Source organism: Eublepharis macularius, chromosome 6, assembly GCF_028583425.1.
Source record: "Eublepharis macularius isolate TG4126 chromosome 6, MPM_Emac_v1.0, whole genome shotgun sequence".
Taxonomy (NCBI): Eukaryota; Metazoa; Chordata; class Lepidosauria; order Squamata; family Eublepharidae; genus Eublepharis; species Eublepharis macularius.
Genome location: NC_072795.1, coordinates 40,281,904 through 40,304,344, shown reverse-complemented (window position 1 = coordinate 40,304,344; position 22,441 = coordinate 40,281,904). Strand labels below are relative to the sequence as shown.

The following is a 22,441-nucleotide window of genomic DNA, read 5'->3' as shown; positions in this document are numbered from 1 at the left end:
TGCACACAAAATACCATGAAGAGCACATGGATGTCACATGGGACTTTTCACTAAAATTCCACTTTCCCTTTTATAAATTCATCATTTTAACCCTCCCAAAGCGGAAAAAACCAATTACACTACTTTGGAATTGGGTCAAAATGAGTCTAACTTACACCCCCCCTCCCAAATGCTCTCTCAATCATTGCATTAGCTACTAAGAAAAAAAAATCAGGCCTCAAGAATAACTTTCTTCAGCAATGCAGGACAAAAAAGTGTGAAATCTGGAATTGGGGTCAAAAATACCCCTCATTAAAAACATTAAATCCTCACAGAAATGTAAAATGCGTAAAATTTACCCCCACCACTTTTAAAGCACAGGACAGTTTGTTTTAAAGAAAGCAATCATTTTTAACTGTTATACTCAAACGGCCACCATGTGTAACTTGCTCAGTGTTTAACAACCAACAGCCACAAAAAGAGAAAAGGGTCCCAACAAAGCCAATTACCACCAAGGGAATTGGAAAGTTTCTATCTGGAGAGTGTGACTAGGACTATCATGTGCATGTAAGTATGTTATGCAATGTATGTAAGAATTTTATACAAGGTTTTACACTGTGTGTAAGGAATACTATACAATGTTCAATATACTAAGCAAGGGTGGTTTATATTTGTTAATGCTTTTATGTTAGAGAGGAGGCCAGGATGGAAGGAAACCGAAACGAGCAACTCTAAGCTGGCGGGCTCGTTGCCACCTACCTGGAGATCCAGAGGGATCCTATCAGGCTCTTCTGACATTGCTGTTTTTGAACACTTACCTTATACTGACCATCCTGTTGGCATCACCACATATTTGGAGTGTGAGGACACGAGGAAGAATCATTCCAAGAACTGTCATTACTCCAGCAAATTTGTATAGGAAGTTATAGAATTATCATTGTCTCTTTGCAGCTATTATGGGACATATGTGTGTATTTATGTAATTGTATATGTACACATTGTAAATATTTGACTGATTGTATATCTTTTATTCACATGGTGAGCAAGACACGAATAATAATATTTTGAGTAAATAATTTATTGCCCTTGGTGGTAATTGACTTGCTCAGTGTTGCCACCATGTGAGTTTCTTGCTGCTGACACCATATGTGAGTTTCCTGCCACTGCCACCAAAATAAACTATGTCTTGTGCTTTAAAAGTGATGGGGTCAATTTTACCCCATTACATTTCTGTGAGGATTTCATGTTTTCAATGAGGGGTATTTTTGATCCTGATTCCAAATTCTACTCTTCGTTGTCCTGCATTGCTGAAGAAAGTTATTCTTGAGGTCAAGGAAAAAATAGGCACATAACAGACCCTTGCAATAGAACAACAACAACAACAACAACATTTGATTTATATACCGCCCTTCAGGACAATGCCCACTCAGAGAGGTTTACAAAGTATGTCATTATTATCCCCACAACAAAACACCCTGTGAGGTGGGTGGGGCTGAGAGAGCTCCAGAGAACTGTGACTAGCTCAAAGTCACCCAGCAGCTTCAAGTGGATTCTATTCCTGCCACTTAATGGGTTAACAAAAAGAAGAGAAAATATCTGCATTCTTTCTGCTAGCCTTCTTGTAACCTGCTCTCAGGCTACACCTGTTGGAGCCTTGCAATTAAGAGCTCTTCCTGAATAATAGAGGGAAACAATCAGCTCAGTGGACAGATGGCTATGGGTTATCTAAAGTTCCAGGCTGACTGGCTCCTTCAAGTTTGGAAAATGTGAATAGGTTCAAAGGATGCCTGCAAACATGATCAGGCATGTCTTGCAGGGGGCTAAAATGACCCCATTTTCCAAAAGCGTAATACAGTTCAATTTGAGCTTTTCAAAGTAGCTATGGGGCAGAAGAGAAGCTCTGATAGAGCACAAGAGACCCCATTTCCCAAAGTTGCAATACATTTCAATTTGAGATTTTCCATGTGGCTATGGACATAATGGACATAGCCCAAACAGAGGGCTTTAACCTGCTCCTACTATATACACAACCATTCAGGTTGCAACTGTGGTTTCCATCTGGGTCATTGTGACCCCCAATTCCAAAAATAGTGTAAAACCCCAAAGCCAAAAGTGTGATATTTTTGCACAACAAATGGCTATGGATCTAAATTATGGAGAGAAATTTTAGTTTTCACCATTTGCTCTACCTTCCTATAAAATGAAGATAATAGGTGTTGGTCCATCTATTTGTACAAGGAAACAGCGCTAAAATAATTTTTCAATGATTTTATTGTGGTCAATAGAACTCCCATTTACAGTTACGCAAAGTACTTCCACTTTCAAGCCAAATCTATTGGGGGCCAGAATGACACCCTTTACACTTTTGATGAACCTCAAACTTAAAAAAGAAAGGAAGTGAGGAGGGAAGAGAGGGACTTCAGGGCTTTGGAGTTCATTGGGGAGAAATCATAACAGGAGATTGGTGCCTGTAGAAAGTTTTAAATGGGTAAACCAATTTTTTTTCAATGACTTCTGGAGTCAAAATAACCCCCGTTTCCTTGGGTTGGTTAAGAATCTATACGCAGCTGTTCCCCTGCTTTAAGGGAAAGGTGTACCCCATGTCACATTTTCAGATTTTTCCAGTGATCAGGATACCTTATCTGGCTGCAACTTTAAGAACTCTTTCCTGGGAGTAAGCACCATTGAATAGACCTGCTTGACTACCAAAATTCAATGCTCATCATGAAGTAGACTGGCAATTTCAGTTTCCTCCTCTGTGAATGAATGAGCTGAGCATATATATTTCATTGTTCTGGAAAACTAATAAGTTTGAAAACACACACACACAAGCTGCCTTATACTGAATCAGACCATTGGTTCATTAAAGTCAGTACTGTCTACTCAGACTGACAGCAGCTTTCCAGGGTCTCAGACAGAGGTCTTTCACATCATCTACTGCCTTGTCTTTTTAACTAGAGTTCCTTGGGATTGAATCTGGGACCACATGCATGCAAAGCAGAGGTTCTTCCACTGAGCCACAGCCTCTCCCCATAGGTTGTCTCTGAGGTACTCTTTTCCTTCCTTGAACTGACATGATTCCACAATTCTTCAAGCTTTCATAGCAGAGGCAGATTAGGACATTGATGTTAACAACAATTATAATGTCATATGGATAGATCATCACTTTTGTGACATTTAGAATCCTGTAAAATAATAAACTGTCAATGTTACCTGCTCTGAGTCTTAGAAATGGGGCACAGAAGATACATAAATAAGTGCTGATGTAGGGATATGTGCAGCAGAAAGGAGATGTAATTGGGAAGGCAGTCAGTATTTGTTGATTGTACTACTGAACCTCTACTATTGCTGAAGCTTTCCAAAATAGATTGCTTTTAAAATTCAAAAACAAGCAACACCCGTAAAAGCTCTACAGAAGAAACCCATTACTGTCTCTCTAGTGTGTGCTTCAAGATGGGTATATCCACCACCCACACATTTTTTTGTAATGAAAATAGAAACAATGAGCTGAGGGAAGCTTTATGTAACCTCATTCTCAAAAGAAACGTTTGGCTTTTCAGCTCTGGAGTCATACGCTCCAACTGAGTGGGCTGTTCCAGGCACAGAGCTCTGATGCGCAAAAAGAGCTCCTCCTTCTGGAATAGCTTCCTCATTCATCTTAATGGGAGGCTATAACCTGTGAAAAACAAATAAGGTTTCGTGTGTTCCCGGCTGATAGCATTCTGTTCTCTGGATCAGAATGAACATACTAAGTTCTAGAATCATTGCCAGCTCAGAGGGATGAAAACCCTTACCTGTAAGTCCAGCAGCTTCTGCAGACAAGAAGGCACTCCAAGACAAAAGGAAAAAGAGACCAGTTTCTAGCATAGGGAATTCACATAGCTTGGTAAACTTTGTCAAGTGCTAAAATGATGCTAAGGAAAAGGGAAAAACGATGACTTACAGATTTTTAAAACTGATCCTCTGACAATATTGAAAGAAAGACAAGTGTGAGAAAAAGATCATGCTCACAGATCAGTCACAACGAACCCTTAGACAGTTCTGCCAAAGTATAAATAAAACATTAAGAGCCCCCCCGCCCCACATTTTTCATGTAATAATCCAACAAGGCATATCTTAAAACTGATCTAGACCAATTAGAAACAGGGACATTGAAAGGAACTATGTCACGGGCTCTTTTCATCTGACCTAGATCTTCTGATGTGAACAGAGTAGCATGGGAGGGGCACAGGAAGGAGCATGCCTCAGTGGTAGAGCACCTGCTTCACATGCAGAAGGTCCCAGGTTCAATCCTCTGTATCTCCAGCTATAGGATATGGCAGTAGGTGACATGAAAGTCCTCTGCCTGAGATCCTGAAGTACAGCTGCCAGTCTGAGTAGACTGATTTTGATGGACCAAGGGTCTGATTCATGTATAAAGCAGTATGAGGCTCATGTGTGCTCATTCTGCAACTGCTCCAGTTATCTGTATCATGTGTAGGGTGTGCTGTGATTGAGGGCAGGGGGAGTTACCATGACTGCTGTTTTTTGGGTAGGATGTTACAATTTTGGGATTCACAACAGTGGTTTTTTTCAGGTTCTGGAATTTGGGACCATTATTTTCAACGGGGAATCAATTCAAGAGCCCGGGGCAGCTGTTTTTAAAGATAATGGCACCAAATTGGCACAGAACGTGATCCTCCCTCTAATCTACTCAACCTTCCCAATTTTGAAGCAGAATGGTTTGATTGTACAGACCCTCAAACCAGACACTTTTTGGCACAAGCACATCTCTCTTTACTGATTCCTTTGTGTGTGGGGGGGGCGTGGCGTGGCACTGGTCATTGGCATTAAAAAAAATTCTGTCTGCATCCATTTTTAAAATGTAATCTTACATTGACTGACTGATTTTTTTTTTTACCTTTCCACCGAAAACTGCATTTGCCATCCTTCCTTGCTGTGGTCTGTTGTTTCCTGTCTCAATGCAAAGAAGACTGTCTTTTAAGAAAACTTCCTGCCTTGCCCTGTCCACCCAATCTTTGAAAATAGTTCAAATTAAAAAAAAAATAGAGCACGTGGGTGTGATCACATGTGATGAATCAATCATACAGTTGCTACGAGACATGTCTTCACAGGGGGTGTCCACAGTCATTAATCCTACCACTTTTAAGGAGTTCTTGGAGGAGGAGGAGGTGGCAGGGGTTTGGGATGTGGTTCACCACTTTGTTCAGAGTGACACATCAGTTACAACTAGAATGTTGTTTACAAGCCATAGAAACTGATTTTTTAAAATAATAATAACATTCGATTTATATACTGCCTTTCAGGACAACTTAACACCCACTCAGAGCAGTTTACAAAGTATGTCATTATTATTATCCCCACAACAATCACTCTGTGAGGTGGGTGGGGCTGAGAGAGCTCCCAGAGAGGTGTGACTGACCCAAGGTCACCCAGCTGGTTTCAAGTGGAGGAGTGGGGAATCAAACTCGGTTCTCCAGATTAGAGTCCCTCTGCTCTTAACCACTACACCAAACTGGCTCTTTTGCTGATAAGAGGTATCACAGATGGAGGGGGCTCTTGTTTCCTCCTGGTCTTTCCCCCAATCCTAACGAACCCCTAGTGGGAAGTTATTTGCATAAATTTGGAGCTTTTGGAGAGTGTTTCTTGTAATGTCTAAGAATCCCAGATTTGTGTTACTCTTTTGGAAAATCACAGTAACAACCTAAAATAGCAATGTTTATGTACTGGAAATTTCATAATGCACACCCCTTATCATCTGATCAAGAGGTGAGGAGATTTTAGAGCCCTGTTTGTATGTTACAATCCATGTAAAGTGTACTTTTGATTATTCTTTGAATATGCACTAAACAATTCTCATCTTGTAGTCAACACATGTAGAGCTGAACATGTGGTACAAATTATTTCAGGATAAAGACAGAGTGGAGCTTATTTGGGCATTGCTTTAAGAAAGAGAAAAGATCCAGGAAAAAGATAAGACTGATGCATTCAACTTGAACAGCTATTTAATTTCCTAACATTTTGTGTAAGGCGATACACGGCCAATCCCTTTGGGAATCTTAGATTGTCTTTCCTGACTCTGTTTTTCTTTTCCAATGAGTTGCCCAAGATCTCAAAAGGAAGAAAGGGAGATTATAACTGACGTTCCTTTTTCCTGTTGTGTTACTGCTTCCTCTTGTTCTAAGAGTAGTTGATCTAACACTCTTCACCATCCTTCTGATTCGTAAAGACTGTCCTCTACTGCCTGGCTGTGAGTGCCCTTAGGGCCAAGCACCTAGCCTCATGTTTCTCTACTCCTGAGATGTTTGCTAGGAATATGTCTGTTTCCTGCCTCCATAGCTGGGATGGAGCAAGAAAACCTGGCTTTGAATTCACTATAGGGGGGAAGGATCTATTGCTTTTGACGTGCTTCTCCATAACACCTACTTAACCTGAACATTTTTTAAAAATGTAATTATTCAAAGAGTTTTGTACCTCTGTGCTCTGTTTTCCAAAGGAAACACACCCTGACTTAAATTTCCCACCAGTCAGAGAAGAGAACAAAACAATATCACAGTTTTGCAAATACCACTCAAATTTCGTATTATATGATTATATAATTTCCCACCTCAGTGTTCATGTTCCCACCAGCATTTCTTTTTAAAAACAAATACCTTTCTACCTTGAATGCAAGGGGGTCTCCAAAAATAACATTAAAGCATCAATATCAAGCAACAACTTAGCCTCAGAATACAAGATAATCTTTTAAAAAGAGCTAACTTAGCAGTATGACCAGCTATTAAGAAGATGACTTGGTGATACAAAAATAATTTCACTTGTCTTCTGAAAGCAAAGAGAGGTTTGCAAAGGGGAGTTACTCTGGGGAGTAACATTCCTGTGTGTTCATGAGTGAGAAACCCTGGGGATAATGCTCAGCTATTGATTCTCTTGTGTTTGACAGCTAGATGCAATGTTGCTCTGGTCTACTATCCAAAAAGGTCTAACAAATGTAGAAAACTCCCTTGGCTTTCAACATTCTGAAGACTGTCAATCTGCCAATACTTATGGAAATGTAGAATAAATAAGAGTTTGATTGCTTGTACAATAGTGTGTTCTGAATAGAGATGGGCACAAACAGCAATACGAACTAAAAAACCCCCACAAACAGACCAATCTGCTGTTCGTGAACAAGCTGTTCATTAGGCCCCATTTTAAACAAACAGGTGGTCATTGCAAGCCTTGTTCGTTGCTGTTCGTCAAGCCAGACAGTCTGGCACCTGCAATCAATTCTCTTGGCAACTCAGGGCCATGCTACACATGACGAATGACACTTGGCCCTCAGGCAGGGATAGTCTGAACTCTGTTTGAACTCCTGCTGTTGCCCTGGAAAGCCCAATCTACGCCCAATTTAGCTTGATAGGCTGGTCTTCCTTCCAAGCATGGACTGGCACTCCAAATTTGTTACAAGAGGAAAAGACCAGGGGGGAGGGAGGCTCCCAGCTCCGGCTTTCAGGGAAAGACAGCTGCTGTTAGAGAGACAGGATGAGTGCATTGGAGCTTGAATTTTCTTTGTGTGGTGGGATAGGGATCTACCTCTTCAAGTTCCAGGGCTGCTGCCAGGCCCTGGGGCCAAGCTATTATTTATTATTGGTATCTTTCCTGCTGCCTGCTCAGGTAGGGTTTCTGTGAGTGGTGCGGTAGGGATCTACCCCTTCAAGTTCCAGGGCTGCTGCCAGGCTCTGGGGCCAAGCTATTATTTATTATTGGTACATTTCCTGATGCCTGCTCAGGTAGGGTTTCTGAGAGTGGTGCAGTAGGGATCTTGATGGCTGGAGGAGAGCCTGCTGGCCCCCACGAACAACAAACATGTTCAAGACAGCATCATGTTTGCCAGTGTTCGTTGTTCATGGATGGCAACAAACAACAAACATCGGGTTTTTTTCTGTTCGTGCCCATGTCTAGTTCTGAATGTAGCACACAATTCCTTGTCTTTCTTGTTATAATTCCACACATGCAATGAAATAAGTCATGTTAAAGCGACTCTGGAAACAAACTCATCGTATGCATTTTTACCATAAGAAACAAAATCTATCTCCTTAGGTAGTATGAGGGGATGGCAGGAGGCAGATTATAGAAGGATTACGTCTTGGGAGCTCTGTGGACTGTACTCCTCCCTGTTGCTACCACTTGTTTCTGTCTGAACACAAGAGACCAATTCAGCTGCCATTCAATCATGTGAGCCAATGCAAAGCCCAAACAAATTGTATATAAAATTTATTATGTTCAGTTGCATTGCAAAAATTGTAATTTAAAAAGCCTTGTTTAAAGTGTAACACTAAAAATAATGTATAGTTGTACTCCTTTTGGCAATATCTGGTCTTCCAAAATTCTGAATTGGAGATGTTGGATAGCAATCAACAAAGGATATTAAAGCAGTGACAACAGCGTAGGCAGACCCCATAGCGAAAGATCCAGCAAAAATCCGAAGAAAATTCCCCACCGACTGGAAGAAGGCAGCAGCATCAAAAGCGTTGGGGTTCTCCTTGGGGCTGTAAATCGATATTGAGCTGGAAAGAAGACAAAAAAGGGACAAGAGATAATGAATTCAGTCACATGGCACAAAGAGCAAAATCAAGAGCTTAGGAATGTACTTTAGTAAGGACTAGCAATCACTCCTCAGGGCTCCTAGCAGATTGGAAAGTCATGGGAAAGATTAAATAAGGGTTTATTTTTTAAGGCAGTATCTTGTGCTGCTGCCATTTCCTGCCAGTCAGTATACATTTTTTTTGTGCTCCAAGTGTCATAAAGCGTATTATTTCCAAGCCAACTAGACATTAAAACATGGTAGGTATGTAAGGAGTCTGCAGGAGAGATAGATAACTTTGAATTATTTATTGGCCATATGTCTTCAGAGCAGTTATTCATTCACAAATATTCCTGATAAAAGGCCACTTTTATGGTTTACCCACAAATGGACAATACAAATCATGGTATATACAAAATCTTCGGCAGTGATCCTGTCATAAACCATTATAGTTGCTCCATTCACTAGCTTTACCCTTCATATACAGAATTGTGTGTGTGTCAACAGCCATACAATATGAAGCCCCAGGGAAACACAAACCACACATTTTCTTGCAGAAAAGAAAACTGTTTCCCCTTCTAGAGGTCCTCTTTTATATCCAAGTCTTTGGCTGTTGACATCAAGATTATATTCTTATGGGAAATTAATGCTATACCACAGTGGGAAGATCATCTACTTAAAACATTTGGGGGGGCATCAAACATTGTGCTCACCAGCAGAGACTTGATACTCAGAATGCTAATCATATTACCATGTCAGTAGCCTCTTCCTTTTGTTATAAAGTTAACAGATACACAATAGCCTCAAGCTTTCTGAACACTAATTAAGAAACATTTCAGTTTCCTACGGTCTTTCTACTTGAAATCTTTTATACTGGCTGTCAAAGAGTGTTTGGCACCGGATGCTAAAAAGGAGTTTATATTGCTGGAAAATGCTTGGTATCTCAAACATTAACATTTTAGATTTATTTTAAATTGATGTTAATATTTCATGCTTATGAATATTAAGAACTCGTGTACTGTGTGCAGCAAGTTGCCAAAAGAGATACAACACTGATTTGACAGTGTCCTTTAAAAAGGCAGACTTATTTAGGCATGTTATGGAGCAAACCTAAGCAGGTCTACTCAGAAGTAAGTCCCATTTGTTCAGTGGGGTTACTTCTAGGAAAGTACTGTTAGAATTGCAGCTATTAAGCATTGCAATTGGGTTCTTCGTAGGGCTGGCAGCAAGTAGCTGGCATTCTGTGGAAGACTGGGTAAGGGCAGGATATAGAGGACACCGTCATTTCTGAGGCAAACTGATGTCTTGCCTTCAGTGCAACGCTTTAGGGTTTACTAGAAACTCTGTGGTGTTACCATAGGTTTTCCAGTGAATCCTAGAATGTCATACTAAAGGCATGACATCAATCTGAGTTTGTCCTGGAAATGACTTCATCCATCGACACAAAGGCTTTTTTTTTTTTTGCCCATGGTCATAGATCCAGAGGAGTTAGCCGTGTTAGTCTGTAGTAGCAAAATCAAAAAGAGTCCAGTAGCACCTTTAAGACTAACCAATTTTATTTTATCGTAGCATAAGCTTTCGAGAATCAAGTTCTCTTCATCAGATGCGAAAGCTTATGCTACGATAAAATAAAATTGGTTAGTCTTAAAGGTGCTACTGGACTCTTTTTGATTTTTTTTTGCTTAATTCTACCCCTGCTGCCCTACTGAGATGTAGTAAAGGACAAGGGCTGCCAGCAGGGGGTCTCCCCCCAGTTAACAGACCTGACAGCCCTATTGATCTGCAAGATGACTAAGGTCTAATTTAAACATCACTACTGAAGTGTGGTTGCTCCTTCCCTGAGGTCATTTCCCACACTGTAGGGTAACATCTGAAATTCCACATTACTTGGCTCACGCAAGTTCTTCCCTCATCTATCATGTTGGAAGCCACATCAAAGGCCAAAATTAGTGTAAAAAACACCCTCATAGTCCAAGGGACACATGTCACATGGAACATCAAGGATTACTGGAGAGGGAGGGAGATGAGCCATGGGCAGAATACATACTGAGAAGGTAATATGTAAATTAAGCCCAAGATGTTAACAATCACTTCTGAAGATTGGTTTCATTTTAATTATTTTCTTTTAAGAATTTTCATTGCTAGAGTGCCCAGCTCTGCCAAAGCAATGGAATAAGGCTTTAAGCCTTATACATGTTGCTGCTATGGATCTTAAGCAGTGACTCATTCAGCAAAAGATTATGTATAGGGTATATTGGACACCACAGTGCCTTTTTACAGAAGGATTAAGTACAGCATCTAATTGTTGGCAGTGTAATTTACATCTCTTAAGCATATGCTTTGGACATGTCCAGTCATTCAGACCTTTTGGGAGAAAGTTATTACCCATATTAATTTTGTATTAGAATACTCATTTATTTTTGAGAATGTTAATGTACTGTTAAACTATTTGCCTCTCTCTTGGAACCTAACTGATGATCAATGGAAATGGATCCTTTGTGCCCTTATAGTCCAGCATGTACTAAATGACACAGAGACTTTTCTCAGCCTCTATAGATTAAAGCATTTATGCAATTTTAAGGCTGATGGTGAAATGAAATCAGAAGGAGAGTAAGACTTGGAAGTGCATCCATGAAGGAACTAGAAAAAAAATCCTTAAGAATAAGGATGTGTCACTGGGGTCCAAGATCAAGATAATTTATACTAGGTTATTCTCCATTATTATGTACAGATATGAAAGTTGGACATTGAAGCTGACTGGAAGAAAACGGATTCATCTGAAATGTGGTGCTAGGGAAGAGTTTTACAGGTATCATGGATAGCCAAGAAGACAAATAAGTGGGTTCTAGATTAAAGCAAGCCTGAATTCTCCCCGGAAGCTGTAATGACTAAAGATGGGCACGAACAGCAATATGAACCAAAAAAAGCAACGAACAGCCCAATCTGCTGTTCGAGAACAAGCTGTTCGTGAGGCCCCATTCTAAATGAACAGGTGGTCGTTGCAAGCCTTGTTCGTTGCTGTTCGTCAAGCCAGACAATCTGGCACCTGCAATCAATTCCCTTGGCAACTTAGGCAGGGATTGTTTGAACTCTGTCTGAGCTCCTGCTGTTGCCCTGGAAACCCCAATCTAATCCCAATTTAGCTTGATAGGCAGGTCTTCCTTTCAAGTGTGGCACTCCAAATTTGTTACAAGGGAGTAAAGACCAGGGGGGAGGGGGGCTCCCAGCTCTGGCTTTGCAGACAGAGGGGAGGGAGAGAGACAGCTGCTGTTGGCATTTTGATAGAGAGTATTGGAGCTTGGGAGTCGGTTTCGTTTTCTCAGCCATGCCGGACGCTCCTCTCGGCTGGTCCGGGAGGAAACGACCGGGCACCCTGACCGGGCGGCTGATCTGCAAGGATTAGCCCCCAGGACTCCCAGGGAGGGAGCCAGGGTCCGGGACGCGGCGGGAAGAACTCCCCGAAATCAATGCGGGGAGGGAATTGCCCGTTTGTCCCTATGGAGGCCGGCAGATGTGCGCGGCGCCTCGAGTGCCGCCGGGCAACGAGAAACGGCAAGTAAAAGAAACAGGCGGAAGCCTGTAAACAAGCGAATCCCTTCTGTTCTACAAGCGTTTGTGAAGGAGAGGTTGATCTGAAGAAGACTCGCTCTTCCCCTTCGTGGAGTTCCAGAATTTTGTTGGCGCCCCCCCCCCAAATGGCAGCAAAGAAGCAAAATCCCGCTCTCGGTAAGTCAATCTCGGCCACCTTGCAGAAAGGGGAGTCGCTCGAAGAATTGGTGCGCAGGGCGGTGGTGGAAGCTATAAAACCCTTTGTTGACAAGCTGAACGAAACTGATCAAAGGGTGGGCTTAATTGAAAGCGAGGTGAAAACCATTAAGGCAGCAGCGGGGGGGGGGGGCAGAAAAGTCTGCTCTGGAAAGTGCGTCACTTGTGAAGGCTACAAAAAAGGAGTTGAAGTTGGTGGAGAACCAACTGATCGGGCTACAAGTGGAACGAACGCAGACAATTTTGCGTCTCCAAAACGTGAAAGAGGAGGAAAATGAGGATCTGTGGGATTTGGTCTCGGAACTACTGGCGACACCCGCGAGGACGACTAAAGAAGAGGTTAAAAGCGCCATTTTGGAGGTCCGTCGGGCTTCTTCAAAATATGCAACAAAGCGACAGTTGCCTCGTGAGATCATTATTGACTTTTCAACTAAAAAGATTCGGGACACCATCCTATATAACTCATACAATGCGGATTTGGACTTTATGGGTTTGAAAGTCAAGATTTTGAAGGACGTTCCATTTCTAGTCCGGAAACGGCGTTTTAAATATAAAAAGTTTGCAGCTCTTCTGAGGGACCATGGAATAAAGTACAAATGGTTATTCCCGGAAGGAATATGGTTCAGATATAAAGATCAGGCCTATAAGATATTATCAGAAGATCAACTAAAGGATTTTGAGAATAAAAACCCAGAATTCTGCTGCACCAAGAACGAAGAAAAGGAGGAGCCGGAGGGGGGGGGGGAAGAGGAGAGCATTGCAACAGCAGTTGCACAGAGAGAATTGCGTCCGGGACCCAGAAGGGGGAGGAAAGTTTAATCAGAATTTGAAATGTTTATTCTCTGTATGATTAACCACTCCATCATTATTCTATGGAGCTATTTTTGTATTATGACAGTATGAAGGGAAACATTGAAGTGTAGTGTTTAGTGTTTGTAGTTCATTCCCCCCCCTTTTTCTTTTTCCACTCCCCTTTGTCCCTTCCCTCTTCCCTTTCCTTGTGATAGTCTGGTGTAGTGTTTTGTAGTTATGAAAAATAAAAAAAAATTATATAAAAAAAAAAGAGTGTATTGGAGCTTGAATTTTCTTTGTGTGTGGTGGGATAGGGATCTACCCCTTCAGGTTCTAGGGCTGCTGCCAGGCTCTGGGGCCAAGTTATTATTTATTATTGGTACCTTTCCTGCTGCCTGCTTAGGTAAGGTTTCTGGGAGTGGTGCAGTAGGGATCTACCCCTTCAGGTTCCAGGGCTGCTGCCAGGCTCTGGGGACAAGCTATTATTTATTATTTGTACCTTTCCTGGTTCCTGATCAGGTAAGGTTTCTGGGAGTGGTACAGTATGGATCTTGACCAAATTTGGATGATGGCTGGAGGAAAGCCTGCTGGCCCCTATGAACAGCCAACCACGAACATGTTCGTGAACAGGTCATGCTCGTAAGTGTTCATGAGTCCCTGTTCATGGATGGCAACATCATGTTCATTTTTTTTCCTGTTCGTGCCCATCTCGACACAACGGAGACTATCGTGTTTTGGTCACATCATGAAAAGACATGACTCACTGGAAAGGTCAAGAGCAAGATTCAGGTCCAGTAGCAGCTCAGATGGAAGGCAGTAGGAAAAAAGGAAGACACAAAATGAAATTACTTGACTCAATGAAGGAAACCATGGACTTCAGTTTGCAAGATCTAAGAGCCTTGCTACAAGTGACATTTTACACGTGAAGGATAAAGGATCATTTTTGCAAGTCTTTCTGGGAACTGAAGTTCTTCTCCCCCACCCCTTTTCCTTCTGTTCCTTCCCTTCGCTGCCTGAAGAGACAGAGAGAGCCTATGGCAACATCAGCTTTTGCAAATAGTCTTGCTGGGGGTGGGGGTGGGGAATGCTCCGGAGAAAGCTGAGAAAGTTGCAGCTGCCTGCCCCAAAGAACATTGAGAGCAGGCTTGTGACTGGAGAAACGATTTCCAAAAGTTGCTGTTGCCGCAGGCTTTCTCTGTCTCTTCAGGCAGCGAGGGGAAGGAACAAAAGGAAAAGGGGTGGGGGAGAGGAACTTCAGTTCCCAGAAAGACTTGCAAAAATGATCCTTTATCCTTCACGTGTAAAATGTCACTTGTAGCAAGGCTCTCAGTGAGGCTGTCAATGATAGGATATTTCAGAAGACATTCATTCATAGGTGTGCCATAAGTCAGAAGTGACTTGATGGCACATAGCGCACACCCACACATGGATCAAAGCAGTGTTAAGAAAATAAAATATCAAATTACCAAAGAATGTTGTAGTGTGGTGTTTAGAGGCTCAGCAGAATACACTTTTTGCATCAACATAATTGTTTTTAAACTGTGTAATTTTCCTTGATGCTTCTACAAAAGTAACAGAAACGCAAATGAACATAAATCAAAAGAAAGTCACTACCACTTCTTCATTTCTGCTTCATGTAATGTATTTTTAAACTTATAAGAAGCCCAAGACATCCAGAGGGGCTTTTGGAAAATAGCGCTATAACAAACTCGAGCATTTGAGAGCTGAAAATAGGTATGCTTGTTTTTCACACTTGCAAAATCCTTAGTAGTCAGTATGAACAAGCAGGTGTGTAATATTTTGCATGCAGTTAATTTGTATTTTATTTCTGCAGGGTTTTAAAAATTGTTGCTGTGAGTTTAAATGCAGGTCTCTGAGGAAGGAAGGGGGGGTGGCTGAATGGAATGTAATCTGATTGACTGGTAGCTATACCTTAGGGGGCAGAGTGAATTCTAGTTTATAGTCAGTGCTGAAGGAAAGGCTTTCAGTCATTCTTTGTGTATCTTGGAGAGATGTTCATTCTAGTTAAGTCATACAAACTGTATGGAGCCTGAGAGAGTCTGTGTGTTTCTGAGGGAAAGTATTCATTCTGCCAAGTTCAGTAAAACTATGTGGAGAGAGTTCCTCAGTTCGGATCATGCATCTGACGAAGAGAACTTGATTCTCGAAAGCTTATGCTACAATAAAATTGGTTAGTCTTAAAGGTGCTACTGGACTCTTTTTGATTTTGCTACTACAGACTAACACGGCTAACTCCTCTGGATCTATGACCTCAGTTGGATGGCATCTAGCCCCACCCTGCCAGAAAAGACAGGAGAGCATGGAGGGACTGGAAGGAGAGGAGGAACACCTGAGAGCATACCCAGTTGAGGGCATCACAAGCAGTCCTCCCAGGGCTGAGAAGCTGCACAGGGATAGGAGGAAGCCTGGGAGGAAGGGAGGGGGAAGCTGGAGGAAGTCTTATAAAGGCAGGCTCAGCAGAGGTCATGTAGGAGTTGTTGTAGGTGGAGAGGAGGAGAGTGAATCAGTGTGGGTTTGAGAAGGAGAGAGAATGGAGGAGGAGGAGGAAAAGGAGGATGTTCTGTAGGGAAGGGAGAGGAGGCAAGAGGCCAACCAGGCAGAGGAGTGGACAAGAGGGTGTGAGGGTGAGTTATACCCCCACTCCGGCCACAAATCTGATGCTGGCTATGACCCTGAAAGCTGCTCCCCAGGAACCCTTGACAGATGCCCAGATGCACAGAGCTATAGGTCCATAGCCAAGTCAAGGCAAGGCCACTTACCTCAGACCTCTGCACGGCACAAAGGCAACTCACACAGCCACGCCCCGGCCAAGGGGGGGGGCAAGGCAGACACAGGAAGTTCCCTGCTGGGCAGTAAGATGTCAGGCGCAGCTACGCCCGGGCAGGGACATGACAAAAGTCTTGCTTAAACAGATGATCTGGTAGATTTCTTGTGACAGATGGTTCCACAGAGTTTGGTTTATAATAGCAAAAGCTCTTTTGACCATTACTGCTCATTTGAGTTACATGCCACATACTTTTGATAGCAGATGTCGAACAGCAGAAGCAGTGTATGAGGGGAAAAGTGCCCCATCAAATAGTTCAGGTCCAGATGGTCAAAGAGTAGATCCATGTAAAACAAACTACAGTAATCTAAACTGGAGGTTATCATGGTTTGCACCCCAATGCCAACTCTGACGACGTGGTAGAAATGCAAGTTTTATAGATGGCACCATATCACTCCAGAAAGAACTCCTTCATAGTCTATGAGAGTTTGAAGATCATCTCAGATACCTAAGTTTATAGCCCACCTTTCTCAATGAGCTCCAAGGTGGATTATACAGTGCTTGAGAAAATACAGTATGATTGATAGCTAGGACATTCACTGAGCAAAGTACAATAATGAACAACAGTTAGGACATTCAGGGAAACAGATACAATAGGGAATGGTAGCAGAAAAACTTTAAACAAGCATAAAGACGAGCACAGGGATGAAATCTCTCTGGAATAAAAATTAATTTCCATGGCAAGAAGATATGCTTTCCTGAAAGACTAGAGACTAGAGGTGGACATAGACCAGAAAAAGGACCAAAATTTAACATGGACTGGGCCGGTTTGGTGTTCATGAACCGGCGGGTCATGGGATGCCCATTTTCCACAGACCCCATGGACTTTTCACCTGTCCATTGGTCTGTGGTCTGTTAAAGGGCAGGGGGGTTAGAGCGTTCCTGGCCCACTGGCAAGTGGCACCATGAGCGTTTTTAACATTTAAATCTCCCCATTCCAGCTAGTCAGCTGGAGCAAGGGGAGGTTAGAGTGCTTCTGGTGCTGGCCCGGAATGACGAACCAGTGGGTTTGCGAACCAGCGCTGGACCATGAAACGTTCATGGTCTGTGGTCTGTAAAATGCCACAGACCACAGACCCACAGCCCATAGGTTTTTCTCGGTCTGAGGCCAGCTCTACTAGAGAACATACCCACTAACTTCTAAATATAACATGCCACCAGTTCAAATGGATGGAGCTAAGCATCACAATATAAATGGGTATGCATCCATTCCATTCCATTTCCAATATCATTACTATTGTTATTGTTTCTGTAATGCATATGGTGTCTGATACTGTATGTGGAAATTTATTTTCCCTATGTGAATCTCTCCTGCTAGATCTATTGAACAGATGCAATTGGAAAGAACACACAGGCACAGTCCGTGCCATCTTTGCAGGGCAAATAACACAACAGCCTCATACTGCTTATTTTAATTCTTGCTGTTTTATTTGTTAATAACCACTCTTTTCAAAGCACCAAGGCAATGTGTATGCGTTTTATGAGTGGTCAAATTCCTGCTTCTTAGTTGAATCATAGTCAGGTGACATCATAAGGACTGCAATAGTGGTTTTCTTGATGGAGGCTGTGACTCCTATAATTTTAAGGCTACAAATTACATGGAAATATAAAGTAATGGAAGCCTAATGGCCCTCTCTTTAGGAGGGGAACGTTGAAACCGCAGAAGTAGTTTAGCCTTTTCCACCTGCCATTTCTCTTCTTCACATTGTACCCACCTCAAGTAGCTTTTCTGTAGCAAGGTTAAAAATGTGATTGGAAAAGGATGAAACTCTTCCCCACTCTTTTGTTTCTAATAAATACACACCCCAGGTCTGTTTATTTACTGCTTTTATCGTTCCCCTTTCCCCCGGTTAAAAAACAAAAACAGCACACAGAAGGAGCTACGTGATCTGATCTTTTCAAAACAACCTCTTGCAGTTGTTAGGCTGAGAGACGGTGACTAGCTCAAGGTCACTCCATGATATCCATGGTTAAGCAAGGATTTAAACCCAAGCTCAGTCAGTGTAAGTCCAACACCTGGCAAGCTCTTTTGGTCCTTATTGTTGCCTCAGAAGTGAACTGAAAGTCAACTAGAGCTGTGGCTGTACAGTGCAGTGATTGGTAAATTGTCTTTCAGGGAAGCAAGTCCACCATTGTGGATCTTCTCATGGAAGAACCATAATAGGTTTCCAACATTCCATAGATACATCCCAATGAAGTAAAGGGCTGGATTTTACACAATTTAATGTATAGTCTTTCACAATATGTACTGAAAAATATCCATTTGTATTGCACAAACATTTTAATGTAAACAGTGTAAGATACTGGCACCTGGATTAAGTTGTTGGGCAAGGTTGCTGACGTCTGGATCTGATCATTGTCTAAATAAAGGTTGTGTTGACTTCCATTATGGAAGAAAGGTAGGATATAAATGCAACGAATACATAATGCTTGATATAATGTTTTGCCATGTAAATATTTTTGTGTGTCTTATTTCAGATAATTCATGTGGGGTTTTGAATGTATTTTACTGTGCTTTATAATGCAGGCCTGTAAGAGAAAAAAGAGGGGGACTGGATGGGTGAGTGAAGTGTGTTGTGATTGGAGGGTAGCTGTATCCTAGGGGTCAGAGTAAATGGCAATTTAGTTAGCGTTCTTCTGAGGGAAAGAGTTCAGAGCATTGTTTGAGTGTTGATCAGAGCTGTTCTGGGGAAAGAGGGTGAAGGAGTGAAGTGCTGTAATCTGAGGGAAGCCTGTTTGTTCTTTTATTTGTGGATATTATTAGCCTAAGTGGAAATTGGGGGGAAATACGTCTTTGAGACTGAGTCCATTGAGAAAGGTTTGAAGATCCATCCCTATCTTGAAACTATTACACTTATGAACTATTCTGAAATCAATACGCTTATGAATTACTTTGAAACCATTACATGTATGCACTTATAAATAAACTTTAATTCTGTTTAAGTAAAACATCTCTTTTATCAAGTATAAAGGATCCCCTTTTGTCTTACAGCCACCCGCACGCACAGGCTGTTCTGTCAGTCTACCAAATATAAAAAGCTTTCCTATACTATGGGTCAAACTGAGAGGAAACTAAGGTGAGAGCCTTTGGTGACAGTGAAAATCTAAGGAAAAATGAAGAAAAGCAAGGAGGCAGTATATTATAAGTCTCATAAAGTGAGCAAAATTCCACACTTGAGAATGAGTTTAGGGTTGCCAATCTTTTTCATGGCAGAGCCCCTGAACATTTAGCAGAAATCTAGCATAAAGAACTTTTCTTTTGTGGAGATGTAGTGATGGGAATCCATGCTGGCTCATTTATTGCCTGTGAGGCAGTTTTTAAAGGCATGTTTTCTTGGCCAGTTAAAAAACAGGCACAAATCTGTCATATACTAAGTCAGACAATTGGTTTGTCAGGGTCAGTAGTGTATATCTTGACTGGGAGTGGCTTTCCAGGGTCTTAGGCTGAGGTCTTCCCTGTCACTCACTATCTGATCTTTTCAATTTGATATGTTGGGCATTGAACCTGGGACCTGATGCTCTACCACTGAGCCACAGCCCCTTCAACAACCATAAACCAGCCCCAAAACATTATTTTCTGTAATATGAAACATCTCCTCCATGAAGGGGAAAAAAAGTCCTCGGCTGCCCTTATAATTTCCAAAAGGGCCAGCTTCTCTGCTTCTGAACTGAAACAAACCTATTTTATCAGTTGATGCTAATTAAACAACAAGACATGACAAGCAGGGCCTATCAGGCAGATTATGGCATCTCAAGTATATTGGGAAGCCTGATGCCAGAAGCTGTGTGTCAGCAGCCACACAAGAACAGCAATAATCCCCCCCCCCCGAAATTCGCTGCCTCAAATCCCTTGTACCATAATGAAATAGAAACGATAAAGATAAGACTAAAAGGATCTACCACAGCATTTACTATGCTTAGGGATGCTGCATAAGCTTTGCTCCAATAAGCTGTGCGTCATTATCAGCTGCAATAAGACTGCAGAATCGAGTCTTCCTATTACTAATTGATTTAACTATTAAAAGGACGACCAAAAAAAAATCTGGCATGTCCAAAATTCCAGGGCCATGACATTCAAGCGTACTGTCTGGAGTCGAGAAAAGTTGTTCCCCTGGTATCTTATCTGTTGTGTAAGAGCTGATTTGTCCAAATTGTGTGTTTAGTTATCAGCAGAGTGACTTGGAATTTAAAATGTGCTTTCCCTAATCCAGTACTGAGCTATGGCCAGTGGAATCAATTGGCTTAAGTGCACTTAACTGTATCATATTGTGACCATTCAGGGCCAAGCTACACATGACGAATGACACTTGAATGGCAAGTGGATTGAGTGGAGGGCAAGTGAACAGGGAGAAATACACTTGCTGTTCAAGTGTCATTCGTCACTTGTAGCTTGGCCCTCAGTCATTCTGATAAAAAATGCTTTAGACCCCAAATCAAGGTTCAAAGAGCAATATTAAATGGCATGTACACCTTGCAAAAAAACCAGGAAAGTAATGGTTCTTTAATTTTTTCATGCTATCCCATTGTTTCTTTTACTATTCCCTTGCACATCTTACATTCATTACTTCAGCTTGCATTTTAATCCTGATTATCACAGAGCCAGAAAAAAACTGGAGGTCAGAACCTGGATTTCTCCCATCACCTCTAGCCCTATGGCAGATCTCTGCATGGTCCACATTCACTAAACATTAACACCCTAACCAGAGAACCCACATTGCCTCATTAATGGCATAGTATAAGCAATGAATAGGAAAGTACAAGGTACTCTATATCTTGAGCACTTACAAAAGCTTCCTCTTTATCCATCCATCAAAGGCAGAACTGAAAATTCCGTAAATCACAATGTGAATGAGGAAAACACAACTTTGAACTGGCTGACATGAGAGAAAGCAATATGTCAAAGCTATGCTCCCTGTTTCCCATGCTGCATCCCAATGGGACCTAAATTTGGGGGTGAAGGCAAAGAGAGAAATGACTCAGGAGCTGGCTTGATAAAGGAAAAGGAAAGGAATTGATTATCCAGCGCTGGTTCTTTGGCTAAGCAAGGGGAGGTGACTGACGTCCCCTCCTGGGCCCATGTTGCTACTAGGCAGTGGCTTGGTTTGGACCTGGTGGACCCAGGAGGGGATGGGTGTGCTTTGCTGAGGATTACAAACTCCCTTGAACAACCCTGTGATTATCCTTGCTTCCCAAACTATCCTCTGGTTTTTAGTCAAGGGTGTAAAAAAAAATCTTCCCATCCTCTGAAACCCTGAACCCATCTTTTCAGGGTTGCAGAGCAGAGAGGGTTTGTTTTCCAACCTCTGTCCTCTCTCTCAAAGAGCTAATTTGAGGAAGAGGAGAAAGGAGATTGCTTTCTTTGTCCTTCTGATCCCAACTTCTTGTAGGTAAGTATGCATAATGTCATCCTGGGGGGGAGGGGGATTCATATAATCACTAGTCCCCCGAGTCATAACGCTAATAAATACTAGAAAGGTACAGATGGCTATTGGATATAAGGATAATGGGGAATTCATGTCAACAGTTAGCACAAACTAGAACTCCTGGCACTGATGTAAGGTTGGATCCTATATTCAGCACAGCAGTAGTTGTGGAACTTTCTGCCCTTTGTTTACCACTGCAGCCTGCCACACTCCCATGTCCCTTGGAATAGTGCATTCTTCTCAGTCACTTTCCTATTCTTCCACTGATAGAAATGCCTTCTGTTGTCAGAAAACCTAGTTAGGGTCCAAGCCATAAAGTGTGTCTCTGAAATCTACAAGCAGCAAAACATTCTAAGCTGCAGAACAATGAAAATAGAACTGTGCTATATTTCATAATCTCTCCTGTGTGTGTGCCTGTATTATCATAATATGCTGTTGTGAGAAATAAGATATTTGATCAGTCTAGGGTCTTGAGTTTGTTTATTTGTGTCTGTTAGTACTTTGGCTTGCTTGGCTAAATGACATCACACAGCAACAACACAGCAAAGCTGCCAAGCACTGAAGAGTATCAAAGCTCAGCACGGAAAAATGAAACCTTACTATTGGCTGGGGGTGTTGCTATTTTTGACAGCATAAGCTATCCCAAGCAAAGGCAGCAGCAGATGCTCTCTCACAGCTTATGCTACTCGATGTGGCATGCTTTATTGTTCTGTTATTTGCAAAGAGAAGAACACTATTTTATATTGAGGCAATCAGTACACCTAGGTGAGAAATCTTTTTTCCTAGCAATGCACTGGTGATAAAGGCCAGGGCATAACTCCTCTTAACAGAATTTTCAACCTGTCCTTACCCTTATTCACTGACACTGAAAGACAATATACTTATTTGGCCTTGACAACCTATTTTGAGAGGCATCCTCTAACTAACATCCTGGATGTATTTATTTTATGCCATCTACATCCATTTCCTTTGAGGGAGGGGAACGATGCTTCAGGGTAGCTGAAAGGCCAATACAGGGACGCACACGGTTCTGAAACAATTGCTATTTAGGAAATTGTATGGCTATAATGAACC

General features: G+C 42.0%; 1 protein-coding gene across 1 annotated transcript in view; it reads right to left on the bottom strand.

The window, feature by feature from the left end:
• SLC9A9 (solute carrier family 9 member A9) overlaps window positions 1-22,441 on the bottom strand; it is a 417,613-nt gene that overhangs the window by 249,028 nt on the left and 146,144 nt on the right. Inside the window, exons 7-8 of the mRNA XM_054983875.1 lie at window positions 8,387-8,525; window positions 3,774-3,879 (exon numbers count right to left, since the gene is read on the bottom strand). Coding sequence (XP_054839850.1) covers window positions 3,774-3,879; window positions 8,387-8,525 — 245 coding nt within the window. The remainder of the gene's footprint in view (window positions 1-3,773; window positions 3,880-8,386; window positions 8,526-22,441) is intronic.